This window comes from Patagioenas fasciata, chromosome 30, assembly GCF_037038585.1.
Source record: "Patagioenas fasciata isolate bPatFas1 chromosome 30, bPatFas1.hap1, whole genome shotgun sequence".
Classification (NCBI taxonomy): Eukaryota; Metazoa; Chordata; class Aves; order Columbiformes; family Columbidae; genus Patagioenas; species Patagioenas fasciata.
In genome coordinates, this window is record NC_092549.1 from 2,958,832 (window position 1) to 2,973,506 (window position 14,675).

At 62.1% G+C, this 14,675-nt stretch overlaps 3 protein-coding genes across 3 annotated transcripts in view; 1 reads left to right on the top strand and 2 right to left on the bottom strand.

Moving 5' to 3' along the window:
* Positions 1-847: 847 nt before the first annotated feature.
* TMOD4 (tropomodulin 4) lies at positions 848-5,905 on the bottom strand. The gene is made up of 10 exons (XM_065857642.2): positions 5,802-5,905; positions 4,960-5,102; positions 4,726-4,882; positions 2,830-2,952; positions 2,667-2,756; positions 2,312-2,442; positions 1,604-1,711; positions 1,238-1,381; positions 1,020-1,164; positions 848-919 (listed from the first exon to the last, which is right to left on the bottom strand). Exons 2-10 carry the CDS (start codon positions 5,080-5,082, stop codon positions 897-899), a joined length of 1,044 nt encoding a protein of 347 aa, XP_065713714.1. The 5' UTR covers positions 5,083-5,102; positions 5,802-5,905; the 3' UTR covers positions 848-896.
* Positions 5,906-6,766: 861 nt separating this feature from the next.
* VPS72 (vacuolar protein sorting 72 homolog) lies at positions 6,767-12,064 on the bottom strand. Its single transcript, XM_065857640.2, has 6 exons — positions 11,707-12,064; positions 10,595-10,744; positions 9,363-9,474; positions 7,943-8,122; positions 7,698-7,839; positions 6,767-7,241 (listed from the first exon to the last, which is right to left on the bottom strand). The coding sequence occupies exons 1-6, from the start codon at positions 11,821-11,823 to the stop codon at positions 6,857-6,859; spliced, it is 1,086 nt and encodes a 361-aa protein (XP_065713712.1). The 5' UTR covers positions 11,824-12,064; the 3' UTR covers positions 6,767-6,856.
* Positions 12,065-12,418: 354 nt separating this feature from the next.
* Positions 12,419-14,675, top strand: part of LOC136112734 (putative PIP5K1A and PSMD4-like protein) — a 28,076-nt gene continuing 25,819 nt past the window's right edge. Inside the window, exon 1 of the mRNA XM_071800317.1 lies at positions 12,419-12,521. Coding sequence (XP_071656418.1) covers positions 12,461-12,521 — 61 coding nt within the window. The 5' untranslated portion in view covers positions 12,419-12,460. The remainder of the gene's footprint in view (positions 12,522-14,675) is intronic.

Consider the following 14,675-nt stretch of genomic DNA (forward strand, 5'->3'; position numbering starts at 1 on the left):
CTCAATTCCCTGGTAAAAATACTCAAATCCCCCTCGTATAAACACCTCAAAGTTGCTGTGTATAAACCCCCAAATTCCCTAGTATAAATCCCCCAGATTCCCCAGTATAAATCCCCCAAATCCCAGGGTATAAATACCCCAAACCCCCCAGTATAAATACCCTAAATCCCAGGGTATAAATCCCTCAGTCTCCCAGTATAAATACCCCAAATTGCCCAGTATAAATACCCCAAATCACAGGGTATAAATACCCCAAACCCCCCAGTATAAATACCCTAAATCCCAGGGTATAAATTCCTCTGTCTCCCAGTATAAATACCCCAAATCCCAGGGTATAAATGCCCCAGTCTCCCAGTATAAATACCCCAAATTCCCCAGTATAAATACCCTAAATCCCAGGGTATAAATTCCTCCGTCTCCCAGTATAAATACCCCAAATCCCAGGGTATAAATGCCCCAGTCTCCCAGTATAAATACCCCAAACCCCCCAGTATAAATACGCTAAATCCCAGGGTATAAATCCCTCAGTCTCCCAGTAGAAATACCCCAAATTGCCCAGTATAAATACCCCAAATCCCAGGGTATAAATCCCCCAGTCTCCCAGTATAAATACCCCATATTCCCCAGTATAAATACCCCAAATCCCAGGGTATAAATCCCCCAAATTCCCGTGTATGAATCCCCAACCCCTCTGCTCTCAGGGTTCCCCACACTCAGCCCCGTGGATTAACGACCCCAGGCTAACGGGGCCTCGATCCCAGCACAGGGGGGTGTCCCAGCGATGTCCCCCCACTTAGCTCATCCCTCCCATCCCAATCCTGGGGACAGATCCCAGCGGATCCCAACGCCACGTCTCTCCATCCTCTTTATTTACAGCTGTGCAGGAGGGGGTCCCATCAGGTTTTCTTCTGCTTGCGACCTAGGGAGACAGAGGGGAAAAACCAGGAGGGGGGGTTAGGGGTGGGACCCCCCTCCTGGAGCAGGGATTGGGGACATGGGGACACGGGGGGGATGCTCACGGAGCTCGTTGTTTTTGGTGATGGCGATGGCGGCGCGGGCGCGAGGGCCTTGCTGCGTGAAGTGGTACCCGAAACGCATGAGGGAGGGACATTGCTCCAGCATGGCGGCCATCTCCATCTCCACCGTGTCACCCAACCGCTGGCACTGCGGGGACACCGTCAGCCCAGGGAGGAGCGGGGGGACAGCCCTGTCCCCTCCCCGGGGTGGCCGTCCCCACCTGGTTGTCCACGCGCAGCTCGCACAAGGTGCTGTTGTGCTGCATGGCCTTGAGGATGCTCATCATGCCCGCGCTGGTGATGAAGTTGGACTCGATGTTGAGGCTCTGCAGCGTCTTGTTCTCCGTCAGCATCTCGGCCACCGCCTGCGTGTCACCTCAGGGTGTCACCTTGGGGTGGCACCCAGGCCTGGCACCCTCTGCTCCATGTCCTGAGCCACCCACACCCCAGGTGATGGCGGAAAAGCCACCGTCACCTTGGAAAAGCCGCCATCACCTGGGCTTGCTGGTGGCCAGGGTGGAGCTGGGGGCAGGGGACTGTGTCCCCTCCCTGTTAGGGACGTTTGGGGACATGAGGCTGGGACTCACGTTGGCCACGGGGTCGTTGCTGCGGGTGGCGACCAGGCTGAGCTTCTTGACGTGGGTGTTGGTTTTCATGGCCTCGCAGATGGCCTTCAGTGTCGGGACAGGAATGTCCTGCGGGGAGGGGACATGGGTGTCCCCAAGGGGATGGGGATATCCCCAGGGGATGCGAGTGTCCCCAAGGGAATAGGGACATCCCCAAGAGGATAGGAGTGTCCCCAAGGGGATGGGGATGTCCCCGAGGGGATGAGAGTGTCCCCAAGGGAATAGGGACCTCCCCAAGGGGATGCGAGTGTCCCCAAGGGAATAGGGACCTCCCCAAGGGGATGGGGACATCCCCAAGGGAATGTGAGTGTCCCCAAGGGAGCGTGGGTGTCCCCAAGGGAATAGGGACATCCCTGAGGGGATGTGAGTGTCCCCAAGGGAATAGGGACATTCCCCAAGGGGATGGGGACATCCTCAAAGATGTCACCAAGGGGATGTAAGGGGTAATGAGGGGGTGTAGATGTCTCCAAGGGAACAGGGGACATCCCCAAGTAGGTGCTGATGTCACCGAGGGGGTTGTAAGTGGCACCGAGGGGATGTGTGGTGGCACCAAGGGGACGCGGATGCCCCCGGATAAGGACCAGCACCCTGGGTTGTCCTGGAGACACCCTGGCACAGGGACCAGGCCCATGGGGACAGTGTGGGGACAAGTGCCAGCGGGTCGTTCACCTTGATGTTGTTGAGGTTGACGTCCTCCAGCGCCGAATCGTTGGCCTGGATCTGCCGCAGCGTCTCCTCCACATTGGTGGGGTTTGGGGGTTCGTCAGGCACCGGCTTGTACGTGTCGGGCTTCACCACGCCTGGGGCACACGCGTGTGCGCGGGGACACGTGGGGACACACGGGGACATGTGTCATCGTGCACGGGGACACTCACACGTTTGTATGCGTGTGTGCGGTCACCACGGGGAATCCTGGAGGGGTTCTGCTCCCCAAAATCCCCCTGAACAGCTCCGGGGACCCCGTGTCCCCCATCCCCATGGTGTCCCCATGGTGTCCCCATAGTGTCCCCCGCAGGCCACTCACTGTTGATGCCCTCGGTGTTGGTGATGTTCCCGCTGCAGATCGCGTCATAGTACTGCTTGTTGCTCATCAGGGTGTACATGCCCAGGATGGCTGCGGGACGGGGGGGTCAGCGGGTGCCCTGTCACCCCCCTGGTCCCCTCGTGTCACCCCACACGAGACCCACCAGCGATGTCACACATCTCGGCGTCGGTGGCGTTGGCCAGCGCCTCCTCCAGCTCGGGCTCCAGCGTCACCTGCTCCTCCCGCGGCACCTCCTGCGCTGGGGACTTGGGGACGAAGGGCTTCCCTGGGCACGGGGACATGTGTCACCGCCTTCCCAGTGACACCGGGTGCAGTGGGGGCATGTGGGGATGTGACAACTGCCAGAGGGTGACCTGGCCCAGGGGTGGCTGTACTGGGGGTGACATTGCTAGGGTGGCTTTGCCACGGGGTGACTATGCCAGGGGTGGCATTGCCATGGGGTGGCCGTACTGGGTGTGATATTGCCGGGGTGGCATTGCCATGGGGTGGCATTGCCAGGGGTGGCTGTACTGGGTGTGACATTGCCAGGGTGGCATTGCCATGGGGTGGCCGTACTGGGGGTGACATTGCCAGAGTGGCATTGCCAGGGATGGTTGTACTGGGGGGTGACATTGCTAGGATGGCATTGCCATGGAGTGGCCATACTGGGGAATGGCATTGCCAGGGTGGCATTGCCATGGGGTGACTATTCCAGGGGTGGCATTGCTATGGGGTGGCCGTACTGGGGGTGGCATTGCCAGGGTGGCATTGCTAGGGTGGCATTGCCATGGTGTGACTATTCCAGGGGTGGCATTGCCAGAGATGGTTGTACTGGGGGGTGACATTGCTAGGATGGCATTGCCATGGAGTGGCTGTACTGGGAATGGCATTGCCAGGGTGGCATTGCCATGGGTGACTATTCCAGGGGTGGCATTGCTATGGGGTGGCCGTACTGGGGGTGGCATTGCCACGGGATGGCATTGCCATGGGGTGGCCATACTGGAGGTGGCATTGCCAGGGTGGCATTGCTAGGGTGGCATTGCCATGGTGTGACTATGCCAGGGGTGGCATTGCCATGGGGTGGCCGTACTGGGTGTGATATTGCCGGGGTGGCATTGCCATGGGGCGGCATTGCCAGGGGTGGCCGTACTGGGGGTGACATTGCCAGGGTGGCATTGCTATTGGGTGGCCATACTGGAGGTGGCATTGCCAGGGTGGCATTGCTAGGGTGGCATTGCCATGGTGTGACTATGCCAGGGGTGGCATTGCCATGGGGTGGCCATACTGGGGGTGACATTGCCGGGGTGGCATTGCCATGGGGTGACTGTTCCAGGGGTGGCATTGCCATAGGGTGGCTGTACTGGGGGTGGCATTGCTAGGGTGGCATTGCCATGGTCTGACTATTCCAGGGGTGGCATTGCCAGGGGTGGCTGTACTGGGGGTGACATTGCCAGGGTGGCATTGCCAGGGGTGGCTGTACTGGGGGTGACATTGCCAGGGTGGCATTGCCAGGGGTGGCTGTACTGGGGGTGACATTGCCAGGGTGGCATTGCCATGGGGTGGCTGTACTGGATGTGATATTGCCGGGGTGGGATTGCCATGGGGTGACTATTCCAGGGGTGGCATTGCCAGGAGTGGCCGTACTGGAGGTGACATTACCAGGGTGGCATTGCCATGGGATGATTGTTCCCAGGGTGGCATTGCCATTGGGTGGCCGTACTGGGGGTGACATTACCAGGGTGGCATTGCCACGGGGTGGCTGTGCCACGTTTGGCATTCCCAGCGCTGTCTGTACTGTTGGTGGCATTGTTGAGGGGGGGTGGGTGACATTGCATGGGGTGGCCACATGGGGGGTGACATTGCCAGGGGGTGTCCGTGCCCGGCGCTGGCGGGGACCCAGCTCGCCCGGGACACCCGAGCCGCTGGCGAGGACCGTTCGGCCGAGCTAAATATACCCGGTGCCGCGGGGCCCCGTCCCCCCGTGTCCCCGCTGTGTCCCCCTCGTGTCCCCGCCGTGTCCCCCTCGTGTCCCCGCTGTGTCCCCCCCGTGTCCCCTCACCTTTCTTCTCGCCGGTGAAGGGCACCAGGTCCTCGCGCTCGCCGGCCTCCAGCGCCTGCTTCTCCAGGTGCTGCAGCAGAGCCTCGCGGTCCAGCGGCCCCGTCGGGCTCTTCTGCGTCTGGTCACGCTGCCGCAGCCCCGCCGGCAGCAGCACGTTCTGGGGAGGACAGGCTGTGTGTCACCTCCCGGGGGATGTCACCGCGATGTCACCCCCCTCCTCGCCCCAGCGCCCACCTCGGGGTCCATCTCCATCAGCTCCATGTCCAGCTGCTCCAGCTCCTCGGCCGACAGCTCCTGCAGGATCTTGTCCTCATCGATGTCCCGGTACTTCTCCAGCTCCTGCCGGTACGACGTCATGGTGGGGGACACGGGGTGGCCTGGGGGGGGGACAGTTGGGGGGTGAGGGGCTGGTAAGAGGCTCCTGGGGTGCAGGGGTGTCCCACAGCACCTGGGATTCCCCCACAGCATGGTGACCCCCCTCTTGCCATGGTGTCCCCTCCCACACTGTGTTGTCCCCCACTATGCCACGGTGACCCCCCAAACCACGGTGTCCCCCCCATACCACAGTGTCCCCCCCACACCGCAGTGACCCCCCACACCACGACCTGTGGGGTTCATTTGTGTTCTCATCAGGCTGGGGGGGCACCAAAGGATGGGGGGATTCTTGGGGAAACTGAGGCACGCCTGCCAGGGGCTCCCTAGGGCCAGGACCCACTGTCCCCCCCCCACTGTTTGGGGGCCTTCAGGAGCCCCAGCCACGCCTTTTACCCCCCAATTTATTCCCTTTACCACCCAATTTATTCCCTTTACCCCCCAACATGGTTCCCCCCCTTCCTTGGGGGGGTAAACACTGAGGACACAAGTCCCCTGACACCAGAGTTGGGTCCCCCTTAAAGAACCAGCTTGAATTTGTCCCCTGGGGGGGGTGACACACACCCAACACCCCCAGGAGGGACCAGATACCCCAAGGGGCTACGGGTTGGGGAAGCAGCGACCCCAACAGCACCCAGGGACCTCGCAGTCGATGACCCCAGAGGTGCCACCCCCCGCACCCCAGGGACCCCCCCAGGCCCTACCTGGCCGCCGGCCGGCTCCGGGCTGGGTGCGAGCGCCGCGGCCGCGCAGGGCATGAGCTCAGCGGTTTATTGTGCCAGCGGCGGCGGGGAGGGGCGAGATCGCCCAGATCACGTATCCACGGGCCTTATCGAGCCCCGCCAGCACCCCCCGCCCCCCCTGCTCTAGCCCCACCCCCACAGCCATAGGGGGGCCCCACAGCACCCCATGAATACAAAGACTGGGAGGTGAGGACACAGGGAGCCCCCTCGGAGACCCTGAAACCCCCCAGGGCCATTTGATGCTGCTTCACCCCATGATCGTATGGGCAACTTGGCTCTTGCGCCCCCCACAAATCACATGTGGGGGGTCACTGGCACTGGGGCTCCCGCGCTGGGAATGAGCTGCTTGTTTATTGTAGGGTCTCCTGGAAAATGAGGGGTTGTGCACACCCTGTGTTTACTGTAGGGTCTCCTGGAATACAAGGGGTCATACACACCCTGTGTCTACTGTAGGGTCTCCTAGTGTTGCATGTTTATTGTAGGGTCTCCTGGAAAACAAGGGGTCGTGCACACCCTGTGTTTACTGTAGGGTCTCCTGGAAGATGAGGGGTCCTACACACCCTGTGTTTACTGTAGGGTCTCCTGGAATACAAGGGGTTGTGCACACCCTGTGTTTATTGTAGGGTCTCCTGGTGTTGCTTGTTTATTGTAGGGCCTCCTGGAAAATGAGGGGTCCTACACACCTTGCGTTTACTGTAGGGTCTCCTGGAAAACAAGGGGTCATACACACCCTGTGTTTACTGCAGGGTCTCCTGGTGTTGCTTGTTTATTGTAGGGTCACCCAGAAAACAAGGAGTGGAACGCACCCTGTGTTTGCTGTAGGGTCTCCTGGAAAACAAGGGGTCCTACACACCCTGTATTTACTGTAGGGTCTCCCAGTGTTGCAGCCGCCACGCGTTGAAGGCAAACAAGCCCCCGCACCGTCGTTTTATGCAGGCTAATCGGATTTATTTCTTTTTTTATATAAAAAAAAGGGGAGGAAGGAGATAAATAGAGCGAGGAGGCGTCGCTGGCGCTCAGGCCGTGGGGACGCTCTGCTTGATGATGATTTTCTGGCGGGTGGGCCGGGCGGCGGGGTCGGGGCCGGGGGGCGCGGGGGTCCCCAGCGCGGCGGAGGCGGCGGCGGCGCTGGGCAGCCCGTGCGCCGTGATGTATTTCTTGTAGGCCTCGCGGATGATTTTGAAGGCGCGGATGTTGGAATAAGGGATGTCGGTGATGGGGTCGCGGTAAACGGCCGGTTTGTGGGTGACGGGGCAGATCTCCCGCACCGGAAGCCGAGGGGGTTTCGATTTGGGGAAGAAACGCTCGAAGGTTTCGTCGTCGCTGAAGGAGATGAAGGTGCGGGAGCACTTCCCGGCTGAAGCCGGAGCCGCTTCGGCTTGTTGAGGGTCTTGGTCCAGCCTGGAAAAGCCACAATCAGCGCTCTGGAGCCCCCAGGGTGCAGGGAAACCCAGGGGGAACTCCCAGGGTGGGTGTCCCCCTGTTCCCAGTGTCGCCCTGTTCCCAGTGTCGCCCTGTTCCCAGTGTCCCCCCCATACCTGGGGTCCCCCTGTTCCCAGTGTCTCCCCCATACCTGGGGTCTCCCCCATACCTGGTGTCCCCCCCATACCTGGTGTCCCTCTGTACCCAGTGTCCCCCCACCTCCAGTGTCCCCAACCCGGTGTCCTCTGCGCCACTGGTGTCCCCCCAAATCTGCTCCCAAATCTACTCGAGCCACCCCCCAAGATTGGAGTTTGGGGCTTCAAGGTGCCACCCAAAACCTGCTTCTCCCTCGCTGTGTTGGGGAGGGATTTGGGTTGGGAAATGGGGACAGAGGGGAGAAAACAACCAGGGCACGTCACGGTGACCCCAACCTACCCCTCCACGTCCACGTTCTCCTCCTTGCCGGGCTCGGGGACGAGCGGCATGGTGACAGACCAGTACCGGATCACCGGCCCCACGCACTTGCGCTTCTTCTGCACCTGCTTCTTCTTGTCGGCTTCCAGGCGCTCGTAATTCTCTGCCAAAACCGCAACGACCCCCGGGGGAGGCTCAGCACCTCGGCCGCACCCTCACCCCGCTCCCTGCGCTGTTTCTGGGGGTCCCCGCGCCCCTCGGCTCACCCAGCGAGCGCAGGTTGATCTCCTCGGTGATCTTGGCCTCCTCCAGCAGCTCCTCCTGCGTCAGGGGCCGGTCGTAGTTGGGGCCGCCCTTCTTGCGCTTGGACTGGACCTGGCGCTCCTGGATGCGCAGGAAGGTTTGGCGCGTGTGCTCCGTCGTCGACTGCCGCATGTGCTTCCGGCCTGGAGGAACGGAGCGGGGGTCAGGGGAATGTTCCTTCCCCAAAGGGCTGTGGGGCATTGAACAGGCTGCCCAGGGCAGTGCTGGAGTCACCATCCCTGGAGGGCTGGACAGACGGACATGAGGTTCTCAGGACATGGGGCAGGGACACGGATGGGGAATGGTTGGACTTGATCTTCAAGCTCTTTCCCAACCAAAATGACTCTGTGGTTCGTGATCATGGAAGGGCTTGGGTTGGGAGGGACCTTCAAAGCCGTCCAGTCATGGGCAGCGACATCCAACCAGACTGGGGACATCCCCAACAGACCGGGGACATCTCCAGCCAGACCAGGGACGTCCAACCAGACTGGGGACATCCCTAACAGACCAGGGACATCCAATGAGATTGGGGACATCCCCAACAGACCAGGGACATCCAGCCAGACTGCGGACATCTCCACCAGACCGGGGACATCCAACCAGACTGGGGACATCCCACGAGATTGGGGACATCTCCAACAGACCGGGGACATCCAGCCAGACTGGGGACATCTCCACCAGACCGGGGACATCCAACCAGACTGGGGACATCTCCAACAGACCGGGGACATCCAACGAGATTGGGGACATCTCCAACAGACCGGGGACATCCAGCCAGACTGGGGACATCCCCAACAGACCACAGACATCCAACCGGATTGGGGACATCTCCACCAGACCAGGGACGTCCAACCAGACTGGGGACATCCCCAACAGACCAGGGACATCCAAACAGATTGGGGACATCCAAACAGATTGGGGACATCTCCACCAGACCAGGGACATCCCCAACAGACCACGGACATCCAGCCAGACTGGGGACATCTCCAACCAGACCAGGTTGCTCAGAGCTGTGTCCAACTTGCCCTTGGATGTTCTCAGGGATGGGGCATCAACCACCTCCCTGGGCAATCTGGTTTTCCCACCCTCAGCATCACAAATGGAGTTTGGAGATGGGATCTTGGGGATGATTCTCCCCCAAAGGGCTGTGGGGCATTGAACAGGCTGCCCAGGGCAGTGCTGGAGTCACCATCCCTGGAGGGCTGGACAGACGGACATGAGGTCCTCAGGACACGGGGCAGTGCCAGGGGTGGGATAATGGATGGATTTTATGATCTTGAGGGAATTTCCACCCAAAATGATTCTCTGATTCTACAGCAGGGCTCACCAGGGGCCCGCACAGAGAGGAGCCGTCCCCATCCCCCCCATCCCATGTGAACTCACTGTCTCCCACGTCATCCTGGAGCTCCAAGGGCACGGATTTCACCTCCCGCGGTTTCTGGGAGCTGCCGCTGGGCACGTCCGTCTTCTTGGGGCGCAGGCTCTTGAGGGGCTCCTGGGGACGGGGCACAGAGGACGTGAGAAGGGAGAAAACACCCCCCTGACCTCAACTTATCCTCACGGGAAGCCCGTTCTATCCCCCGGTGTCCCCGTGCCCAGTGTCCCCAGCCTGGTGTGTCTCCCCCATACCCAATGTTCCCTCCACACCTGGTGTCCCCATATACCTGGTGTCCCTCTGTACCCAGTGTCCTCATACCTGGTGTCCCTTTGTACCCAGTGTCCCTCTATCCCCAGTGTCCCCAGCCTAGTGTCCTCCCCACCCCTGGTGTCTCCTTCATCCCTGGTGTCCCCAGCCCAGTGTCCCACATATCCACGGTATCCCCCTGTATCTGGTCTCCCCAACCCAGTGTCCCCACCATCCCCAGTGTCCCCCTGCACCTGTTGTTCCCCTGTACCTGGTGTCCCCCCCACAACCAGTGTCCCCCCAGCCCTGTGTCCCCTGTACCCAGTGGCCCGCCCGTCCCCAGTGTCCCTAGCCCAGTGTCCCCCCACACCCATGGTGTCTCCCTGTAGCTGGTGTCCCCAGCCCAGTGTCCCCTCACCCCTTGTGTCCCCCTGTACCCAGTGTCACCCCCATCCCCAGTGTCTCCACCACATTCGGTGTCCCTAGCCCAGTGATACCCCCTACACCTGGTGTCCCCTGTACTCAGTGTCCCCCACATCTATGGTGTCCCCCTGTACCTGGTGTCCTTCCCCCAGCCCTGTGTCCCCACCATCCCCAGTGTCCCCCTGTACCTGGTGTCCCCTCAGCCCTATGTCCCCTGTACTCAGTGTCCCCCCGTACCCAGTGTCGCCCCCATCCCCAGTGTCTCCACCACATTCAGTGTCCCTAGCCCAGTGTCCCCCTACACCTGGTGTCCCCTGTACCCAGTGTCCCCCCCATCCATGGTGTCCTCCCGTATCTGTTGTCCCCAGCCCAGTGTCCTTCCCCCAGCCCTGTGTCCCCACCATCCCCAGTGTCCCCCTGTACCTGTTGTTTCCCTCTACCTGGTGTCCCCCACCCCTTGTGTCCCCCCGTACCCAGTGTCCCCACCACATCCGTTGTCCCTAGCCCAGTGTCCCCCTGCACCTGGTGTCCCCAGCCCAGTGTCCCCCCGACCCGGTGTCCCCCGTACCCGGTAGGCCTTGGTGGCCACGCGCCGGCGCTTGGGCTCGCTCTCGTCCTGGTCGCTGGCCGGCTCGTCGCCCTCGTCGATGTCGAAGTCCGAATCCACCTCATCGTCGCTGTCTGACTGGTCCCCCCGGTACTCGTCATCGCCCGACTCCTGCGGGGACACCAGGGACGTGTCACCCCCCTGGGTCCCCACGGCGCAGACACGAGCCCCCCAGTGCCCGCCTGCTCTACAGCCACAGGAGCCTCAGCGTTATGGGGCTTCCAAAGAGCAGACACCCTCCTGGACCCCCGGTCACTTGGGACACCCCCCGGTCCCTCGGGGCCCCCCAGTCCCTTGTGACACCCCCTGGTCCCTTGGGTCCCCCCCTGTCCCCTGTGGTCCCTTGGGACACCCCCCAACCCTCAGGACCCCCTGTTCCCCCCAGTCCCTTGTGACACCCCCTGGTCCCTTGGGACACCCCCAGCCCTCAGCACCCCCTGTTCCCCCCAATCCCTTACGACACCCCCTGGTCCCTTGGGTCCCCCCTGGTCCCTTGGGACACTCCCCAGCCCTCGGGACCCCCTGTTCCCCCCAGTCCTTTGTGACACCCCCTGGTCTCTTGGGTCCCCCCCTGTCTCCTGTGGTCCCTTGGGACACCCCCCAGCCCTCAGAATCCCCTGTTCCCCCCAATCCCTTGCGACACCCCCTGGTCCCTTGGGTCCCCCCCCGTCCCCCCTGGTCCCTTAGGATACCTCCTCGGTCCCTCGGGACCCCCTCTGTTCCCCCTCGGGTCCTCCCTGTCCCCCCCACCCCGGTCCCTCGGGTCTCCTGTTCCCCCCAGTCCCTTGGGACACCCCCTCGGTCCCTCGGGTCTCCTCCTCTGTCCCCCCTGCTCCCTTGGGACCCCCCTGGGGTTCCCCCTGTCCCCCCCCGTCCCTTGGGACACCCCCCGGCCCCCGCTCCCTCCCTCCCTGTGGCCACCCCGTGACCCCCAGGACACAACCCCTCTGGACTCCCCTTTTCCCCCCATCCACCCCCTCGGGGGCTCCCCCGAAATCCCCCGCGTCCCTCACAGCACCGGGAGCCTTCGGTCCCGTTCTGCCCGTGACCACCCCCCTCCCCGCCCCCCGCACCTCGTTGAAGCCCCCGTAGGTGGTCTGGTAGAACTCGTCCTCCTCCTCGGCCTCCAGCAGCCCCGAGAGCCGGTTCCCGGCCGTTCGCCGCGGGGCGCGGCCTTCCGCCAGGCTCATCGCGCCGCCGCCGCGCTCGGCGCTCGACTCCGCGGCCTGGCCCGGCCACCGTGGCTCCGAGCGGCCGAGTGGCGGCGGGCGCCCCCCTGCGGGCGGGAGGAGGCACTGCAGGTCCCTACGGGGACTCGTCCATATGGGACCGGGCCCGGGGTGGGGGGCAAACCGGGGATGCGTCGCCGCGGGGCTATCAGCTGTGCAGTAACCGCGCCGGCCAGGCACCAGTGTGTGGTCGGGGGGGGTGTGACGTCGCGGGGGTGTGACGTCACGGGAGAGTGACGTCACGGGAGCACACACACATCCCCCCCCCCCCGAAAACAAACAAAAAGAGCCGATCCGGCCGCCCCCGGGCTCTGCCCGTCTCGTCTGCGACTCTGGGGAGGGACTATCGGAAAATGATGTCGCGGCGTGACGTCACGACAACTCTTGTGACGCCACGTGCCCCCTCCACATCCCCCCGCCCCCCCCCTTTTTTCGCTTTGTTTTGGTCGCGCTTTGGCGCATCACGTGATCAAAAGCTGGCTGTAACGTTGAGGGGGCGTGGCCATGCGGGAAGGGGGCGGAGTCAATCGGGGTGGGGCGGAGCCAAGCGGGGCGGGGCGCGGGCGCCGCCGCAGGGAGGGAGCGCGCGCGCTCCAAGATGGCGGCGGCGGCGGGGCCCGAGTCGGGCGGCAGCAGCGGGAGCAGCGGCGGCCTGGCCGGTACGGGGGTTGGGCCGGGCACCGGTGGGGGGCCCGGGGGAGGTTCGGCGGGGTCAAGGAGCGCGGGGCCGGAGGGGTGGGGAGCTGAGGGGGGGGCTGTATGGGGCTGAGGGGGCTCTGAAGGCCTGAGAGGCGCGGGGTGTGAGGGGCCGAGGGGGCGCTGAGGAGGCCGGTGAGCGGCCTATGGGGCCGGGTGTGCGCAGGAAGGGGTGCGGGGCCCGTGCTGGGCCGTGCGGGGGTGAGGGGCTGGGCCAGGCCAGGCCACGGGGCGGGGAGGGCGGCCCGGGGCTGTGGGGGAGCTGGGGCCGAGCTGGGGGGAGCCCGGCGGTGGAAGCGGCCCCTGGGCTGGGGCTGTGGGAGCGAGCGCTGGGGGTCGTGGGCTTCCCAGAGCCCGTGTGGGGGCTGCGGTTCACCTTTCTCCGGGGGAGGTGGGAGCAGGGCCGAGCTTTTCCTGAGGAAGCCGTGGGTGTGCGGGGAGGACTCTCCAGGCATGGATGGGGGCCCCGGGAGGGCTCGAAAAGCCCCTCCAAATAGGGTATTATGAGAGAACTGAGGGTCTTGGGTTCTGTTGGAAGCGTTGCGAGGAGCATAGGTTGGTACGGGGGGAAACTTGAGGCTTTCCCCTTGTTTTCTAGAGCCTGAGCCATGAGTTGGGGTGGCAGTGGGTCCCCCCTTTGGGGTGTGGGAGCTGAAATATCCCCCTTAGGGCAGGACCCTGCTGGGGAATTGGGGAATCTATGGTTGGAGGACCCTCCTGTGGTGCTGGGCAAGGCCAAAGTGGCTCCTCAAAGTCATTCGAGGGGAGGCGAGATATTGTGGGAACATAAACACCTTCTGGTTGGGGTTGTTTGGGCTGGGAGGAGGTGAGGGGGGTCCTGGGGGTTCCTGTAGCTCTGCTGGTTTTAAACGTGAGCTGAACCCAGTGTACGCAGGGTTGGAACCGGGCACCGTCTGCATCTCCGCAGAGGGGTGGAAACCTCGTCTGGGGTAAAACAGGGCGCTTTGGGTTGTTAAAGCTGTGATGCCGCCGCCTCGCAGCATTATTGGGGAGTCAAGAGCCATTTTCCCCTTTCCACGTGCCCCAAAACAGCTTCTTGGCTCTAGTTTGTGGCTGGAAACCACAAGACAAGACCCAACCATCCTTCCCGAGCTTCTCTAGAGGAGATTATGGAGGCTTTTTATTTATTATAACGCAATACGCTGGAGCTTCCCAGTCACCCAAGTCCCAGCAAGGACAGGAGAAACCCCCAGGAAGACTCGTGGCTGAACCTCAGCTTCATTTGCTGCTCTCAGAGCATTAAGCTCTGCTTCTCTTTTAGAAGCATTCAGGGCCGGATCGCCGTAAGATCAATTAACTTAATTAGTACCGCGGCGTTGAGTATGTCTCGTCTGGTGGGGATGTCTGTACGTACTCGATTTTCTGGCTTCTTTGCCGTGGCCTTTGGGCAGTTTTGAAGGCGCTCAACGCACCGGCTTTATTTTACTCGTCGGAGGAGTCGTACCTGTTCCTATAAACCCAGTTTAGTGAGGAGGACGAGACCTCTTGGGTGTTTATTGGACGTGCAGGGGTGAAACCTCGGGGTCTTTTGCTTTGGGGCCTCCTTTGAAATGTTGAACTTGAAGGAGGAGCCTTGCGAAGCTCCAAGGGCGTCTCTCAAGGGAAAATATGCAAGTAAACCAGCGAATCTCTTCTCCCTTCCTGGTGGAATAATGGCCATTGTTTGCTCCTCCGGCCGGCGAGGTGTTGGCTGAGGCCGTTTCCCACAGGATTTGGGTTCTGGTTGTGACGTGCGCGGGACGTGACGCGCGGTCACCTCGGCTGATCCCTGATGGCTTTAAACCCGGATTTCAGCCCTGGGGGACTCGGGGCTTCTTGAGGCGGTCGCAGTTTGTCCTGGGTGGTGTTGTTTTATTCCTGGCACCATCCAGGGGATGCGACTGATTTTGGAACTGGGGAGGCAGCGCTTTCCTCCTCTCCCTGCCCTAACGTGGATGTAACTCCACAAAAACACCCAAAGAGGTTTTTGCTGCTTTTGCTTTGAAGCAGCATCTGCCAAAAAATGCTAATGTGGGGTTGTTTGGTCCTTTGTGCGGGGAGTGCTTTGTAATTACAGGTCGGAGGGTTCATTGTGGCGCTGGGTTCAGGCCCCTCCC

Excerpts from the sequence above, each read along its gene's own strand:
- TMOD4 (XM_065857642.2), bottom strand. The coding sequence starts at position 5,082 with ATGACGTCGTACCGGCAGGAGCTGGAGAAGTACCGGGACATCGATGAG. Across the intron at positions 1,712-2,311 it reads TCAACCTCAACAACATCAAG|GACATTCCTGTCCCGACACT; the intron begins GTGAACGACCCG and ends CCCTCCCCGCAG. Across the intron at positions 1,165-1,237 it reads AGCTGCGCGTGGACAACCAG|TGCCAGCGGTTGGGTGACAC; the intron begins GTGGGGACGGCC and ends GTGTCCCCGCAG.
- VPS72 (XM_065857640.2), bottom strand. The coding sequence starts at position 11,823 with ATGAGCCTGGCGGAAGGCCGCGCCCCGCGGCGAACGGCCGGGAACCGG. Across the intron at positions 10,745-11,706 it reads CCTACGGGGGCTTCAACGAG|GAGTCGGGCGATGACGAGTA; the intron begins GTGCGGGGGGCG and ends GTGTCCCCGCAG. Across the intron at positions 9,475-10,594 it reads TGGCCACCAAGGCCTACCGG|GAGCCCCTCAAGAGCCTGCG; the intron begins GTACGGGGGACA and ends CCCCGTCCCCAG.